Source organism: Sinohyriopsis cumingii, chromosome 3, assembly GCF_028554795.1.
Source record: "Sinohyriopsis cumingii isolate HCF-2022 chromosome 3, ASM2855479v2, whole genome shotgun sequence".
Lineage (NCBI taxonomy): Eukaryota > Metazoa > Mollusca > Bivalvia > Unionida > Unionidae > Sinohyriopsis > Sinohyriopsis cumingii.
In genome coordinates, this window is record NC_142963.1 from 1,363,676 (window position 1) to 1,379,520 (window position 15,845).

The 15,845-nt window shown below is 38.5% G+C and overlaps 1 protein-coding gene across 1 annotated transcript in view; it reads right to left on the reverse strand.

The window, feature by feature from the left end:
- LOC149802330 (integrator complex subunit 1-like) overlaps positions 1 to 15,429 on the reverse strand; it is a 159,643-nt gene extending 144,214 nt beyond the window's left edge. The window contains exons 1-2 of the mRNA XM_089951540.1: positions 15,086 to 15,429; positions 11,518 to 11,802 (exon numbers count right to left, since the gene is read on the reverse strand). Of these exons, the coding sequence (XP_089807666.1) occupies positions 11,518 to 11,802; positions 15,086 to 15,134 (334 nt within the window). The 5' untranslated portion in view covers positions 15,135 to 15,429. The remainder of the gene's footprint in view (positions 1 to 11,517; positions 11,803 to 15,085) is intronic.
- Between the last annotated feature and the right edge of the window lie 416 nt (positions 15,430 to 15,845).

A 15,845-nucleotide genomic window follows, 5' to 3' on the forward strand; every position in this document is an offset into this window, starting at 1 on the left:
CTATCCCGTGGAAATATTGTGACCGCGGGCATCCACGCGTGTTCGTTATGATCAATAATTTTGATTGGGGCTCCATTTGATTTATACTTTGATTCATATAATACTTCACCGGTTATCGTTGTAACGGTTATTGGAAATCTCAGCGACGTTTCTAATCTCGCTATGTCGCTGATGGTTGCTCCTCGCTCGCGCACTGTCTTCTCCCATTGGTTTATTTTTCTACGTCGTAAATCAGTCAATTTATTTCCTCGACACGCATTTGTAAAATGCTCTATTACTCGTTCTGCTACACAATTTATCCCCGTTGACTGTTTCATCGGCGCTAGTTTTCCGATATCAGGTTTCTTATTTAACGGGTATATTCCATAGACAACTGCTGTTTCAGGATACGCTCGTTCATAGTATGGTCTGTCAATTCCGGTTAACAGCCCTGGCTTGGAGTCGCGGCTAACAATGACTGTTTTCTTGTCGCTGAGAACCGGTTCAAATTTATCACGTATGATCCAATTACCTGATTCCACCCAGACAATGAATTTTACTCTGAAGAAATACTTGCTGGAGCCAAGTTGTGATATTATCGTTGCCGCGCGGTTGTCGTTCATGGTAGCATCAACAACACCATCAATTCGAAATGTTGACCAACTATGAGATGCACCATCACGCTTGAATTCATTGATACAATCGCGTATTTTATTTAACAGGGTTCTATCGTTTATTGACGCTTTTGGTGCGTCCTTGAGGGCTCTATCGAGATTGAACTTAATATTTTTCCAGGGCTTAATTGCTGCTAATCTCTCGAACTCCTCCATATAATTAAAACAAGTATTTAAATAAAAGAATATAGTATAATGAATAAATGCAAATGGTTGATGATTGGGTCGACAACCCCGTGCAATAAATCATGTAGAGGTGAATTCTGCGGGTATCATTTACAAAGCGTTCATAATGGTTCTCTTGGCCCCCTACCGTGCTTGGTTTGCCACGTTGGTGTAAGAGGAAAATCGCAGTTGTGTATCAATTGTGGCGGAAAGCGATACAGAGAGTTAAAACGCTATTATGACAAACGAATAAAAAACGCCGTCATTGACCCCACCGCTGACTCAGTCATCAAAACTCCTCAGGACTACATTGCAAGGTTTATAATTAAACCAAATAATGAATTAGACAAGTAGTATTATTATACAAATGAACCAAGAATTTCAGCAGCATCCCGTGCTTGTTAATTACGAGGCATCTCGCGACGGCGTTGTTAGAAACCGCAGACTGAAGAAGCCGGTTGGTACCGTAAATAATCGCGGGTATTTGATGTTTACTGCGGGAGGAAAAAGCTATTATGTTCACAGGATTGTATTTGAAGTATTTAACGGATTAATCGAGAATGGGGTTGTGATTGATCATATTAATAATAATAAGACTGATAATTCTCTTATAAACTTGCAAGCTATCTCGCAAAGTCAGAATACCAAAAAAGGCGGAACCGGTAAATACTCAAAAAAAGCAAAACCCGTAAAGTCATTTGATACAATAACGCACGAAGAAAGAACTTTTCAGTCGATGAATGAAGCCAGTAGATATTTTGATATTTGTGTGCCCGCAGTACAATTTGTTGCAGAAGGAATACAAAATTCAGCGATCTCAAAAAAGACCGGGCGCAGAATTCGATTTTCATATGTAACATAACTCGTGATGGTATATCACCGAGTGACAAAGTTACCGACAGTGTGAACGCTACAGTCTATTACAATTAATAAATTGTTTCTTCCGGAAGAAAACTGATGGAATAAATTGTCTTTACAAACAACTGTAATATTCTGTTTTATGTTTCAGCGAATGTTAACACACCTCGGGATTGATACGCGGGGTTCATTTTGTAAAATAATTTTTTTTTGATATTAGAAATAAGATGTTTTATAAGAATATGAATATCGAAGACATCAATAATATATTAACCGAGATTTTAAAATTAAAAAATCAAGGAATTGAATTATCTGATAAGCTTGATAACCAAAAAATATTGTCCGATTATGAAATTATTAATGAGCAATCAAAGAAAGGTCGATATACCTTGCCACGCGAGTATTCTTTTATAAAGCGATTACAATATACGATCAATGAAAACTTGTATGGCAATGACGTAAATGCATTTATTGGACTATTTACTGCCGTTGAGACAGTACAAAAAAAACTCGGACAGGCTTTTGAATGACGTCGAGAAATCTCTAATAAAATTAAAAACATTAGAAGGATTATAGACGAAAACTCCCTGGAGCCCCTGGGATATATCCCCCCCGCCACACTCGGCGGGAAATTAGAAATTACGGAGCAATTGCAATAATGGTAGGCGAATCACTTACTACTCGGCTAGCCAGAGAGCGGCTAGCAGCGCTTAAAAAGTTCATACCGTTACGAGACAGGGTCCGAAAACAACTTCAAACGCGGCAGCAAATGCAAACTGATTTTGCTGTTGGAAGCGAACAGCTCTTTGCTCCGGTAACTAAAGCGACCAAAGATGTTACGGCGGCAACTGTACCCGTTCTCGATGCGCTTGAAAAGATAGCGGCTCAGACCGAGCAAACAAAAAAGTCTCTGGAAACACTCCCTGCGAAAATAGCGGTTGCTACAACACGGAGGCCGCCACCACTCGCTATAACGGACCCACAAGAACCTTATGTTACAATGGCCGACGAGGAAGAACTAGGCGCCACCGCAAGAGAACCAGAAGAAGAAATACCGGAGGAAATACCGGAAGAAATACGGAAAGAGGGGAATATACCCCGTAATGTTCTTAAAAAGAGCACAATAGATCAAATCAGAGCCTTCAGCGATGAAGAATTGATTGATTTTACTGCCGTAAATTTTGATAAGAATTCATGAGATGAGCATATCAATAGCGGCTACGATAAAAATATAAGGTCGTTAAAGGACTGGACAAGAATAGTGTATTTGGCAAATAAACATAAAAATGAATTACCACCGCGTGATAATAATTATATAATATTCCACAATAAAGTAAAAAGTGAAAGACCAAAGCACGGAAAAGGATACTCTGTTGGTAAAGACGTTACTTGTCCTGGTAATGTTCTCAGTGATATATCACGGCTAGAAATACTAATCGGAGGAAAACGAGCCGGAAATAACTCTCCGGAAATAATCAATGAGGCCGCTGATATTTGCAGGTGGTTATTTGCCGGTGGTATCATGGACATTAATGCATATCGAACGCTCATAGACGAGTTAGTGGATGATTAAAAAAATTATAAAATTGTCGTTTTTTGTCAGTTTTTGGTCGTTTTTGGTTAGTTTTTACGGGTGAAAACCCCAGGAAATCATTTAGAGAAAATCGATATTTTTTACCAAAAACTGACAAAAACCGACAAAAAACGACAAAAATTGACAAAAAACGCGGATTTTTACCGCCGATGAAAACCCCAGGAAATCATTTAGAGAAAATCGATGTTTTTGACAAAACTTATGATTCGGTGGGGGGGGGGGGGTGATCAACCACTAATTGGAAAACACTGGTGTTTTTTATAATAAAGATGATTATACACTACAACCATGATAAACCAGTCAGCGTCTACGTGGTAAACTCACGATTGCCCGTATACCGCGCGTGGTACGGAGACGGTCTCGGTAGCACCATTGCGGGGTTATTTACAAGAATGGCTCCAAAAGTGGCGCCGTTAGCTAAACAATTAGGAATGAAGGCTACTGATGTTATTCGTGATAGGGGTATTAGTGCTATTGGAGATGTCGCCGGAAGGGCGTTTTCTGCAGCAAAGGACAAACTAATGTCGTTGGTGAGAAAAAGAAAACAGAAACCACCGGTGATGCCATCAACGACAGTGATGCCTGCAAATGTCAGTAAAGTAATAAATAACGCCGTGGAAGAAAAACTAGCGTCGTTGGTAAACAATAATCAAGATGACATCGCAAACATAATAGCGGGAAGTGGTTTAAAACCACGACAAAATTCGAAGAATTTAAAACGACGACGATGATTTAGATGCATCAACGTATTATTAAATAAAATGTTTAAACGAACAGCTGACCCGGCGTTTGATATGGACGCACCAGTGCACAAGGATGATTCTGTCCGTAATTATCAATTTTATTCCTATCATGCAGTACAACCCAACATACGATCGCGAATTGAACTTCAAGTCCATGATACCAGTAAATATTTTTTGCCGTGTGAAGCGTTTATTGAAATCGAAGGAGAACTTGTAACAGAGGCCGATACTCCTGCTGTACCAGCACCGTATCCAGATGGTACCAAAGTTGGCTTAGTCAATAATGGCGTAATGGCGCTATTTGAGAGCGCAAAATATCTCATTGACGGGCGAGAAATTGAATCAATAGAACGTGATGTTGATGTTGCTACAACAATAATCGGGCTAGCAAGATATTCCGACGATTATACAAGATCAGCGGGTCCATCTATGATGTTTGCAAAGGATACTAGAAACACTGCTGGAAACTCGCAATTTGTGGTAAGACGACCAAAGAAATAATGCTGATAGCGCTAACGCTGATGTTGAGAATATGATTATAAACAGCGATCCTAATTTTAACATCGGAGCTGCAACACGCATATCAATGTTAACAGGGCCGCGTAGATCTTTCTCATGCGTGATTCCACTGCATCATATATTTGGATTTTGTAGGAACGTGCGAAAAGTTATCTACGGAGCAAAGCATACCGTGGTGCTTGTGCGAAAAGGTGATGATAGAAATGCAATTTGGAGAATTCCAGCGGATCTTGCGAATCCAAATAATGACCCTGGTAAAGTCGTTTTAACTAAAATATTATTGTGGATGCCAGTAATGACTCCATCCATTACCACAGAGGCACGATTGCTATCCTTTATGGAGCAGGGAGGAAAATCATTACTAAGTTGGCTAACAACAACAACAGATACTAAGCAATCAAATATCAATGGTATATTTACATGGAACCTGGCATCACAACAAGGCATTTCGGCTCCGCGTCATATATTTGTTGCGTTGCAGGATATGACGAGAGTTGATAATCAACTATCCAGCCATATGATATTTGATCGATTAGGCGTTACTGACGTCTCGCTGAGAATAAACGGCCAGCAGGAACCATCTGAGGATATACAACTTAATTACGGTCAAAACCATATTGCACGCGTGTACCATCGGTTGCTGTCGTATATGAGTCGTGATCAAAACGTCGACACTGGTTTGCAAATATCACAACATGATTTCAAAGAACTATATCCGATCTATTACTTTTCGCTGGAACATCTTGATTTAACAAGACAATCCGTCGTTGATATACACTTCCGAGCTAATGTAACTCGCGGCGTTATTGCCGATTATAGAGCGGTTGCTGTCATTCTCAGCGATAAATCAATGCTGTTGGAAGGTGTTGGTGGACGAATGAGAATCGTTGATGCACCAGTGGAAAACATGTAATTGAAAACATAAACGCGTTTACAATAAAAATGTCGTATAATGTTGCCGATGTAGAGTTGACCGATGGTCAAGTCAAGAAATTACGATCAAAGTCGGCTAAACAATGTGGAACCACAATAACGTTAAAGCCGTCACAGATGGCAGGTGGTAATCATAAGATATCGTTGACGGCGCGTCAAATAAAACATTTCAATGATGCGATGAAGAATAAAAAGGGTGTTCAAATAGATTTTTCGGCTGCAGCGATTAAAAACATGGAAAAGACCGGTGGGATATTTCCGTTGTTAGCTGCGATTCCAGCGTTGATTGCCGCGGCGGCCCCAGCAGTGGCGAAGGCGGCGGCGTTAGGAGCCGTTGGTACCGCGGCGGGAATGGCATTGAAGAAGGCAACCGGGAAAGGCTATAAAAAAAACGACCCGTAGCAGGAAAGGGTCTAAGACTACCGGGAACCCCGTATTCATGGTACTCGGGAAAGGGTCTAAGACTACCGGAAACCGTTTATTAACTCCTATGTCTAATTTTGATTTAATAGATGCCGCAAACGCGTTAGCGATAAAAAACTTCAGAGGTGTTTTTATGAGGGATCGATTACCGACAAAACCAAGGAATATTGAAACCGGTATAATTAACCTCGATAAATCCTCCGGAGCGGGAACTCATTGGGTTGCATACGCAATTGATCCGCGTGCGATCGTCTATTTTGATTCATACGGGTTAGCCCCGCCAAACGAGTTCATGCGGTATATCCGGGCGTGTTCAGCCCCGGTTTTTTATTCCACGCTGCCAACACAACAATTAAGTGACCCACCGATATGCGGCCGTGAGGTATTGAACGTACTCGCGGCGATTTCATCATCGCGGAAACCACCTCATGTGGTTGTAAACGAATACACTAGTGGGGTCGTAGAGGCCCGGCGGGTTAATTAAAAACACTGTTTTTTTTACAATAATAATGATTGATATCTGGGGACGACCGGTTTCGGCGCTGAAAAAACCCACGGAAACGCTCGCCACCGATGACATAAAAAAACTAATTGAGGATGAAATCGCTGATACGTTAAATTTAACCAGTGTTGACCCGGGCGAAATAGTTGTATTTCAAGACCGCCAGGGTAAACTGAAATCCAGTAATGTGTCGCTGAATGACGTTTTAATACGACAGCGTGATGCCGCCGAGAACACTATCGTGTTGTATACCGATGACGGACGACTTAAATCAGGTGAATCCATTTTGACGATAAATGGAAAAATAAGTACACTTGGCGACAATTATATATCCGTGTCGGATTCGTTAAAAAATTTGTATGATAAATTTGACGCGCAAGCAAATCAGTTCGAGGGGATACAAAAGTCTGTCACCGATATACAACTCACTACTGCTAGTTTTTTTGGAACCCCGACGGTAACCGAACCGAATCTTGTGGGGATAAAAAGTACTATTTCGGAGTTTACAACGCTGTCGGGCCAATTTTACACGTTACGAAAAAATTTTAACAGGGCTGATAACACCATTGATAAATTCTTTGGTAAAAAAAATACCAGACCGGATGAAATTACAATAACTATAAATGATATCACTGCGTATGGACAGGAAATAGGAACAATCAAAACTGATGTTGCAACGATCATAAATAATGTAGACGCGCATAAACTGATAATAGAAAAAATCAGCTCTAATGTTGCAACGAACATAAATAATGTAGACGCGCATAAACGGATAATAGAAACAATCAAAACTGATGTTGCAGCGAACAAAAAGGGTATAGACGCGCATACACAGGAAATAGGAACAATCAAAATTAACGTTGAATCGATTAAAGACAGACTACCGGAGGTGACAAAAATAAAAATCCCTCATGAAAACACCATCAACACAGTATACACAATTCATCATGGATCATTCGCTTGGACTCCTACACAGAATACAGTAAAAATCACCGCAACTATTAAGGGTATTTATCGATTGACACTGGTTTCAATGATGCAGTTTAATATATTATCGTCGAGTTCATCCGGGTTTAACAATACAATATCAACAATTATAGACAAGGACGCAACTGAACAGTTTACAATTTATGCCGTCGATAGACATTTAACATTTAAGAATTTGTAACGGATCTAAGTAATTAAAAACACTAGCTCTTTTAAAATAAAAATGACCACCAAGGTAATTGAATCAGAGGTATCACCGACGTCACATCAATATCGATTCAATACCGTAAAAGAATTCTCCGCGAATTTGAAAACGCTTTCCGAACAATACCGTGTAAAAATAAAAAAATACCGTCGAAAAATAACCACCATCGACGCGGTCGTGTACTCGGTGTCAGGTATAGTAGCCGGTACCGGTGTTATTTTATCCACGGTGACCATGATGGCCCCGATCGCTGTTCCAATCGCTATCTCCGCGGCGACAACAATTGCTGGAGTCGCCAACGCAATCACCAGAAAGATATCATCGTGTTCTCAGAAAAAACTCAACGAGTATACAGTAAAACATCAAATAGTATCCGACGCGTACTCGAAATTATCCGGGTTTATCTCGTTGGCGATAGATAATTCGTTTATATCCGATGCTGAATTCTCCACGATGGTCCAGTTGTATGACTCCGCGATGTCAAAAATCGAGGATTTTCAACTGGAAGCTGGAAACCACGTCGCTGAAACCACTTCAATGGGCTTAAAACATCCTCCTGAAAACAAGCAGGTTGTTAATATTCGGTGTTGAAATTAAACACTAGAAACAGCGAATAATAATAATGTCGCTGAACCCCGAAGGGTTGCAATTACTTCAACGGATCGCGGAGAACACCACTCCGGTACAAACAAATATGATATCGATAACATCAACGAAGCCAGAATTCAGTGTAAACTTCCCTTCTCCGATTCCAGTAGGAAATAGCGCTGGCAAAATTGCGAGTATATCACAGTTGGCCTAATATCCGAGCGGAAGCATTTAACGGACAACAACCTAATAACTCGCTGGTTTTTGCATGGACAAATAAACCCGATGGGACCCCAGACTGGAATGAGGTTACAATACCAACTGGGTCATACCAAGTAGAACAAATCAATAAAGAATTTCAACGCAGGATAAAATCGATCACAGGAAAAGAATCAAAAATCGATATTACGGTTCATGAACCGACGTTATCGTCGACGATTGAAATAAGCACACCGGGGTATATGGTTGATATTTATAACAGTTCAATAAGAACCATACTAGGTTGGCCCGAGAATCCACCTAATGAAATCCCCGCGGATTTGCACACGAATGCGCAATCGTATCATGAAATTATTACCAGTTATCTGGATGATTTGTCTATTATAAAAAGCACGTTATTACCCAGCAAGTTTATATTTCAAGACAGGGATACCATGCAATGGTATTTTCCGTATAAGGAAACTCCTGAATCGCAAGTCATATTAACAATTAATTTAAATGATATCGCTAGTGTTTTTATCGAGATTAATCATAATTACCAATTGCAACTAGAACAACTACGGAAAACAAAGGCACGAAAACACGTTGAGGTGTTAAATCAACTTATATCAGACATGGAATATATTAATGAGCGAATCGTTAAAATAATATCCGATAACAACGATGATAATAAACAAAAATTCCTAACCGAGTATAATATCACAGAAGCCGATTTACCCGATTTCAAGTTTCCAGGATACAACGCGCCAGAACTAAGAAAGTCTCTTAATGATTTTCTCGGTCCATCAATTATCCTCAGACACGATAACGAAGATGGTGGTAGGCATATTGCTCCATACAACGTAAATATCGCATCGGTGATAGCAATCAATCTAGTGTGTGATGTTATCGAAGGGAGTTACCAGGTAGATACCAAGCAATCAAATCAAGCTCAACAGGGGTATATCCTTTATTCATTTTCGCCAACAGCCCCTCCCGGATTCTTAATCGTTGAGAGCCCGATTAATCCGGTCTATATGCGATGCCATAATCGGTTTTTAACGAGAATTAATTTCAGACTTACTGATCAGTCAAATAACCTAATTGATCTACAAGAGGAGGAGTTAGTGATCACTCTGTTTGTAAAATCATTGTAAATAACTTTTTAGCAGCAGGGGGGGAAATGACATCGACGCGGTCGTCGCTGTGTTTACCGGACGCTGACGACGCTGGGATCGGCGCGCAGAAAAGTGTATTAAACCAAATGACGTCACCGTCGTGTAGGATGGACCGTCGTCGTTTTTTTTTTACCAGGCGCTGACTACACCGGATCCGCTGAGTGCAGAAAGTAATAATTAAGCAAAATAACGATTGGACAAAATGTCGGATTCGCCCCCCCTGCTGCTTATGCTGACATCTGGGCTGAGTACTGTATGCTGCGATACAGTCAATCATGCTACCGCACTATACCTACAACTGACCCACTTCTGAAGACGCGAATAAAACAGATACAATTAATTATATGGCTAATCCTTCTGTTTTTGTTTTTTTTATACATATACCAATACAATAGTTTTGCTGAACCTTCATAGAAAACTGATAACCTTTGAAGTACCGACTACTGTGTATAAATACAAAGCAAATGGAAAAAATCTCAATCACAATTACATCTGTCGCCAGTGCAGCATTTTACTCATTGATCTTTTCCTTTTGCCATCAGTCCCGTGTTACGGCTGCAGAGACTTAAACTCCGCAACAAGAAATAGCAAAAAAAAAAAAAAAAAAAAAAAAACAGTTTTGCATAATTAATAATAATTATTTATTTCTCAAAATACAGGAGTGAAAGAATCCCTAAATTGGGTGTGAATTTACGCTTATATATACGGTCCAATATTGCCAGTTATTGACTCGTGTAAGTTTCATTTGTGGGAATGGAGATCCTATTTTTCTTGTCGAGAAAATTTATACAGCATTCAGTGATCATTCTTGGGATTTAGGAAGCAATTCGCTACAAGCTTTGTGAAGCTATCCATAAAGGGGGGGGGGGGCTGCTGAGAGACTACTGGTGTCACCTGCCAGCACTGAGGACTGTGAACGTGGATTCAGTAAGATGAACCTCATGAAAACTGACATCAGAAATAAGCTCTGCATCTCATCTCTCGAGAATTTAATGAGAATCAGCATGTACAGATGTGAAAAATTAGACTTTGAAACTGCATTCAACAAGTGGGCAGCCCTAAAATCGCGACGGATCTTCATGTAACACTTTGTAACATTTTGTTAATGCTTGTTGTAATTAAAGTATTAACTAATCCATCTTTTGTAATTTTCATTGCCTGTTACATTAATAGACTAAATTAACACTTGGAAAAATGTACACTACTTTTTTTGGCGACACTTTTTGAAAATTGGCGACAAAATATTGAGGTTGGCGATTATTTTGGCGACAGCTTTTTAAAAGCCAGGACCATCCCTGATCTAGCTACCAATTTAGTACAATTATTAGTACCCCTACTTTGTGGACAAGGTACTAACATGAACCAATGTGTATCAATGGAGCAGCAGGTGTGATTCACACACAAAGCTTTTTCAGCCTACTGTCAAGACTTTTGAAAACATGTCCCTTACATACACTTGAAATTAAATATTCCTCTTGCTTAATACCAGAACTGCTGCATATCATTGTAGAAAAAGGTGTAAAATATCTTTTACTTCTTTATCCAATATCTTCACCTGGGTTGTCTGCCACAGTTCAACCAATAACTACTTTCGTTTTCAGCCTGGTTTTTTGTACGCCATATAAGGACATTGCTAACTTATTTGGAAACACAAACAGATCATAGTAAATATGATATGCATTGCATAACATATTGTAGGATATCCAAATATGGCATAGCAAGTCTAATTTGGAAAATGAATTACTGCAAAAGAATCTTGTGTTTTCTGTCACAGCGGATAAGATACAGTTAGCATAAACATTCCAGTATAATTTACTTAATATAAGCTTGATAATTTTATCATTAGCCAAACTTCTTGAAAAACATAACTACGCTTAGATAGTAAATCTTAACTACAGTCATCTTTTAGTCTCTGACAATAGTTTTATTTGTTCCATTGAAAAGTATAGTTACCCATAACAGATAAATTACCTTCAATTGCCGACTCCTCAAAGAGAAAATTGACACTGGGTGCTGGGGAGGCCCTGCGCTCTGTCTCACCAGGCCTACCCAAAGGGGTAAATGTCTGACCCTGTGTCTGAAGCTTTGGTTTCTTTGGTGCCAAGCTGGAGTTAAGAATGCTAGATGATTCACGTTTAATGCCTGCTGTTGGAAGTTTCTTTTCACCTGAAGTAGTGCCCAGTTTCTGAAGATTAGGGTCAGATCCACACCTTGCTTGCTTTCCAAGGGCAATGAAGTCACCAGGTGGTGGCAGAGCTAGAACAGACGAAAAAGATAAAAAAAAAATTAACATCATAGAAATAAGAACAGCAGGAAAATTTGATTTTCTTTCTTCCTGGGGGCCCAGAGTGGCCAAGTGATCAAAAGCACTTGCTTTTATGGATCACTGCCATCTCACCTTTCTTGTGGGTCAGTGGTTCTTTCTGGGATTTTCCCAGGTTCTTCCTTCACCATTTATAATGGTCACCATGTATAGCCTATCTTCTGTTGAAAAATGACGTTAAACCCTATCACAACAACAAATCTTTCTTCATGCTCAACTCTGTAAGACCCCAACTGAAATCAAAATCTTTAAAAGATGTTGCCTCTAATTGTATGAGCATTAATCAGGACTCATGCACCAGCATAATTTTATTTTTCTCCAGTTTTCCAAGGGATTTTAATGAGAAAATGACAAATTTCAGGAGTCGTTTTTCAAGTCAGATACATTGATTAAAGTCAACACTGCAGTTTAAGACACAATTGCAAAAATCTCTGTTACCAGATTAAATCATGGCTACCAACATGTTATGATAACTAATACAAAATCATTCACTGCAGAGTAGCAGTGGGAAAATAGCATATTTTCTCTAACAAATTTTTTAGCTGTGCTGTTTAATATCAATTTCCAAAACATTTTATAATAAAAAATAATTTTCAAGGAGGTTTCCGTGATATTTTCACTGAATTCAAATTCCAATTGGATTCCAGGACCTCCTTAAGATCTGGAGGGCACAGGAACCCTGATTAATCTATTAATTGTTTCTCAGCTTAATCTGTTTCTTATCTGTGTATGAATATTATTCTGTACTGAGAGGGGGCCCCGAATGGCCTAAGATGCTCTCCGTTACAGATCACTGCCATCTCACCTTTGCGTGGGTTCGAGTCTCGGATTCGGCTAATGTGGGTATTGAGAAAGCTTGCCAGTAGCTTCTCGTGGGTCAGTGGTTCTTTCCAGGATTTTCCCGGGTTCTTCCTTCACCATTAATAATGGCCACCATGTATAGCCTATCGTGTGCTGAAAAATGGCGTTAAACCCAACAACTACAACAACTGTACTGAGAGCTCCCCTTCAAAGCTCACAGGTATTGTCTTCTGGATAACTCTGCTCATTTTTCACTAACAACAGCACTGCCAAAGTTTAACATTCTTGAATTAACACTCTACTGACTACTATGCCAAACTGACTATTCCATAATTCTGTGTTAAGATTTGAAGTCCATTAATTCCATAGTCTACATCTTCAAACAAAGGTATTTTGATCAATAAATATCTTTATTCTTTATAGGGCTATATGGTTTTGTAGCACTGGATCCCACTGGGCTAAATTGTGTCAAGAAAATAAATGAAAAATGTATTCTACCTTTAAATTGCCAGTATTTTAATTTGTCTTGTTTATCTGCCTTTTCTAAGTTTAATTTAAAAATTCCACTGAAATGAAGGGTTGACTGGTATGCCATCTGTTTTTTTCCCCCCCATCCAGTAAGTATATTGTATTCATATTTAACACCATTTTTTGGTTCAAAATCACTCACTGGTATCTCCATTAACGCTTTCCCCACCTCCTATAATCTGATATACTTCCTAACTTTAAATATAAATTGCCTTCACTACTATGATTAGCCAGAATGTGGGAGTTGTGCTGGTTGATTTTAGGAAAGTTTTGATTTTGTTGATCCTGATATTTTACCTGTAAAATTAAAACTTTACAAGCTCAACAGCAACTCCTTAAATTGGTTTAAGGAAAGGAAAAAACAAAAATTTAACATAAACATTTGTCAGACAAAAAAACTTGTGACATGTGGAGTACCTCAAGGATCTATTTTAGGGTCTCTACTATTTATTAAATTTACTAATGATCTGTATTTGCATATGGTACATGCTGAAATTGATCTCTATGCTAATGACATCACCTTATATGATATTAGCTCAGCTAAAACTACAGTAAAAAGAAATATACACAATGCTCTTATAACACTTTCTACATGGTGTAGACATAATCGAATGGTCATTAATTGAGCCAAACCAAAGTGATGCTGATAACCACTACATAAAGAGATAAAAGAATTAAAGATATATTCTCAGCATCCATTTTAATGATGTGGAACTGCAAGTGCAAGACAAACTTTTAGGAACTCAAGTTGATAACAACATATTATGGTCAGAGCAAATCATTAATATTACCAAAAAGATGGCTAAGAATATTTGACTACTATAAAAAATTAAAGAATTTCTAACCTTAAACCACTTGATAGTGTTTTACAAAAGTTATATTTAACTTTATCTGGACTACTGCAACATTCTATGGTGTAATGCTTCTAAAACAAATGTGATACAAGTGGAAAGACTTCAAAAACAAGCAATCAGAATTATCAACGACAACACTGTTGATAATGTACATTAATGTATGAAGGATCTGAAGATCATGACTATCTATGAAACAATATTTAAGAAAGGCTAAAATTTTAAATAAAGTTTCTACTGGTTCTATGCTTAAGTATATTAAAAGATATGTTCAGTACAAAGACAAATAATATCTATACAGTTTCCAGCTTATCGATGCAATGCTCTATGTCATCTAATAACTTTCTTCTTCCTAAGCTAAAACTGGACTGTTTTAAAAATAGTTTGGCTTTCTCAGGTTCAGTCATTTGGAACTGTCTACCTAGTACCTACAGATGTTAATGAAGCATCTTCTTCCAATAATGTGCTGGGTTCCTCTGGAACATACTTGTACATTATCAGTTTTTTCCTTTCATCACAGATGTTTGATATAGATGCAATCCAGATCATGTCTTTACCTAGTTATGGCCATCTTTGTTGTGTATTTGTTTATGCACATGTATATATAAAGTGTGAGTGAATGAGAGAGAGAGAGACAGAGACAGAGAGAGAAGAAGAAGAAGAAGATAGAGGGAGTGTGTGTGTGTGTGTGTGAATGAAAAAGTTTTCAATCATGCATGTTGGTGTACACAATGCTCTGTGTGTTGAATCCACACTTAGTTGCTCAGTTACACCAATACAGTAAACTTTTTTTGTATAATGTTCTGCTTCCGAACAGTATTTTACATATCTGCCTGTACACATGTAGATATTTAAGGGCCACAATGGAAATTAGTTTTTGCAGTAACTTTATCACACTCATCAAATAAAGACTTGTATTATTATTATTATTATTATTATCAAATTATGATTTGAGACTTCCCCTTCGACTTACAATCCACAATAGCGAACCAGGTCATACCAGTTATTAAGTTCAATCACACAACGTTAATATTACCTTTCCCCTTCATGGGGCGTTTGGGTGGTGCTGATTTTCCTCTATCCATAATTCTGTGATCAAATGTTGACTTTCCTCAACATTTTCCAAAAGCTAAATCAAGTATACCATATGAACATCCACCGGTTCACTTTCTCGTCAAGTGAATTTTATGCTTTCATCAGTAGAGATCGTAAACAAGGGAGGAAACTCTGTACGATCTTACATGCTACTTCTCAATCTAATATCAATTCCGAGCATCTGAAGACATTCCATGTATCAGAGATGGTTTGCACACTAGCTTCAAATGTCTCAGGTTCAATTCTCGCTGGGGACAAGGAGCTGTTTCCAAACACCCCCATTAGCATTTTGCCTCGGGTGCAGACTGATTTGGAGACCGTGGCTAATTTTAGACCAAGCTTATTCGAACCAAATTACGGGCCGATTCGGACCAAAAGCCATGCTGATTTCAGACAAGTTGACACTGTAAGACTTTTCGTATTGCAAAGCCAATTTAATAGTGAAATGTTTCTAGACCAGTTCATTTATCTTGGAAAAAATTCAGATACTTTATTTTAATGAGATATAATAGTTACTAACACTGACAAACAAATTTCGTGAAAACAGGGCCCACTCAGTAACTTTTTTTTCACCTCTGTACATATTGGTCTGTGTATATTCATGCTTTTGTTAGATTTATGTGTAATTTATCTTTATCCCGTCTATTATCCTATATCCTAATAGTTCTAAATAAAACTTATACTACAATAATGAAAAAGGG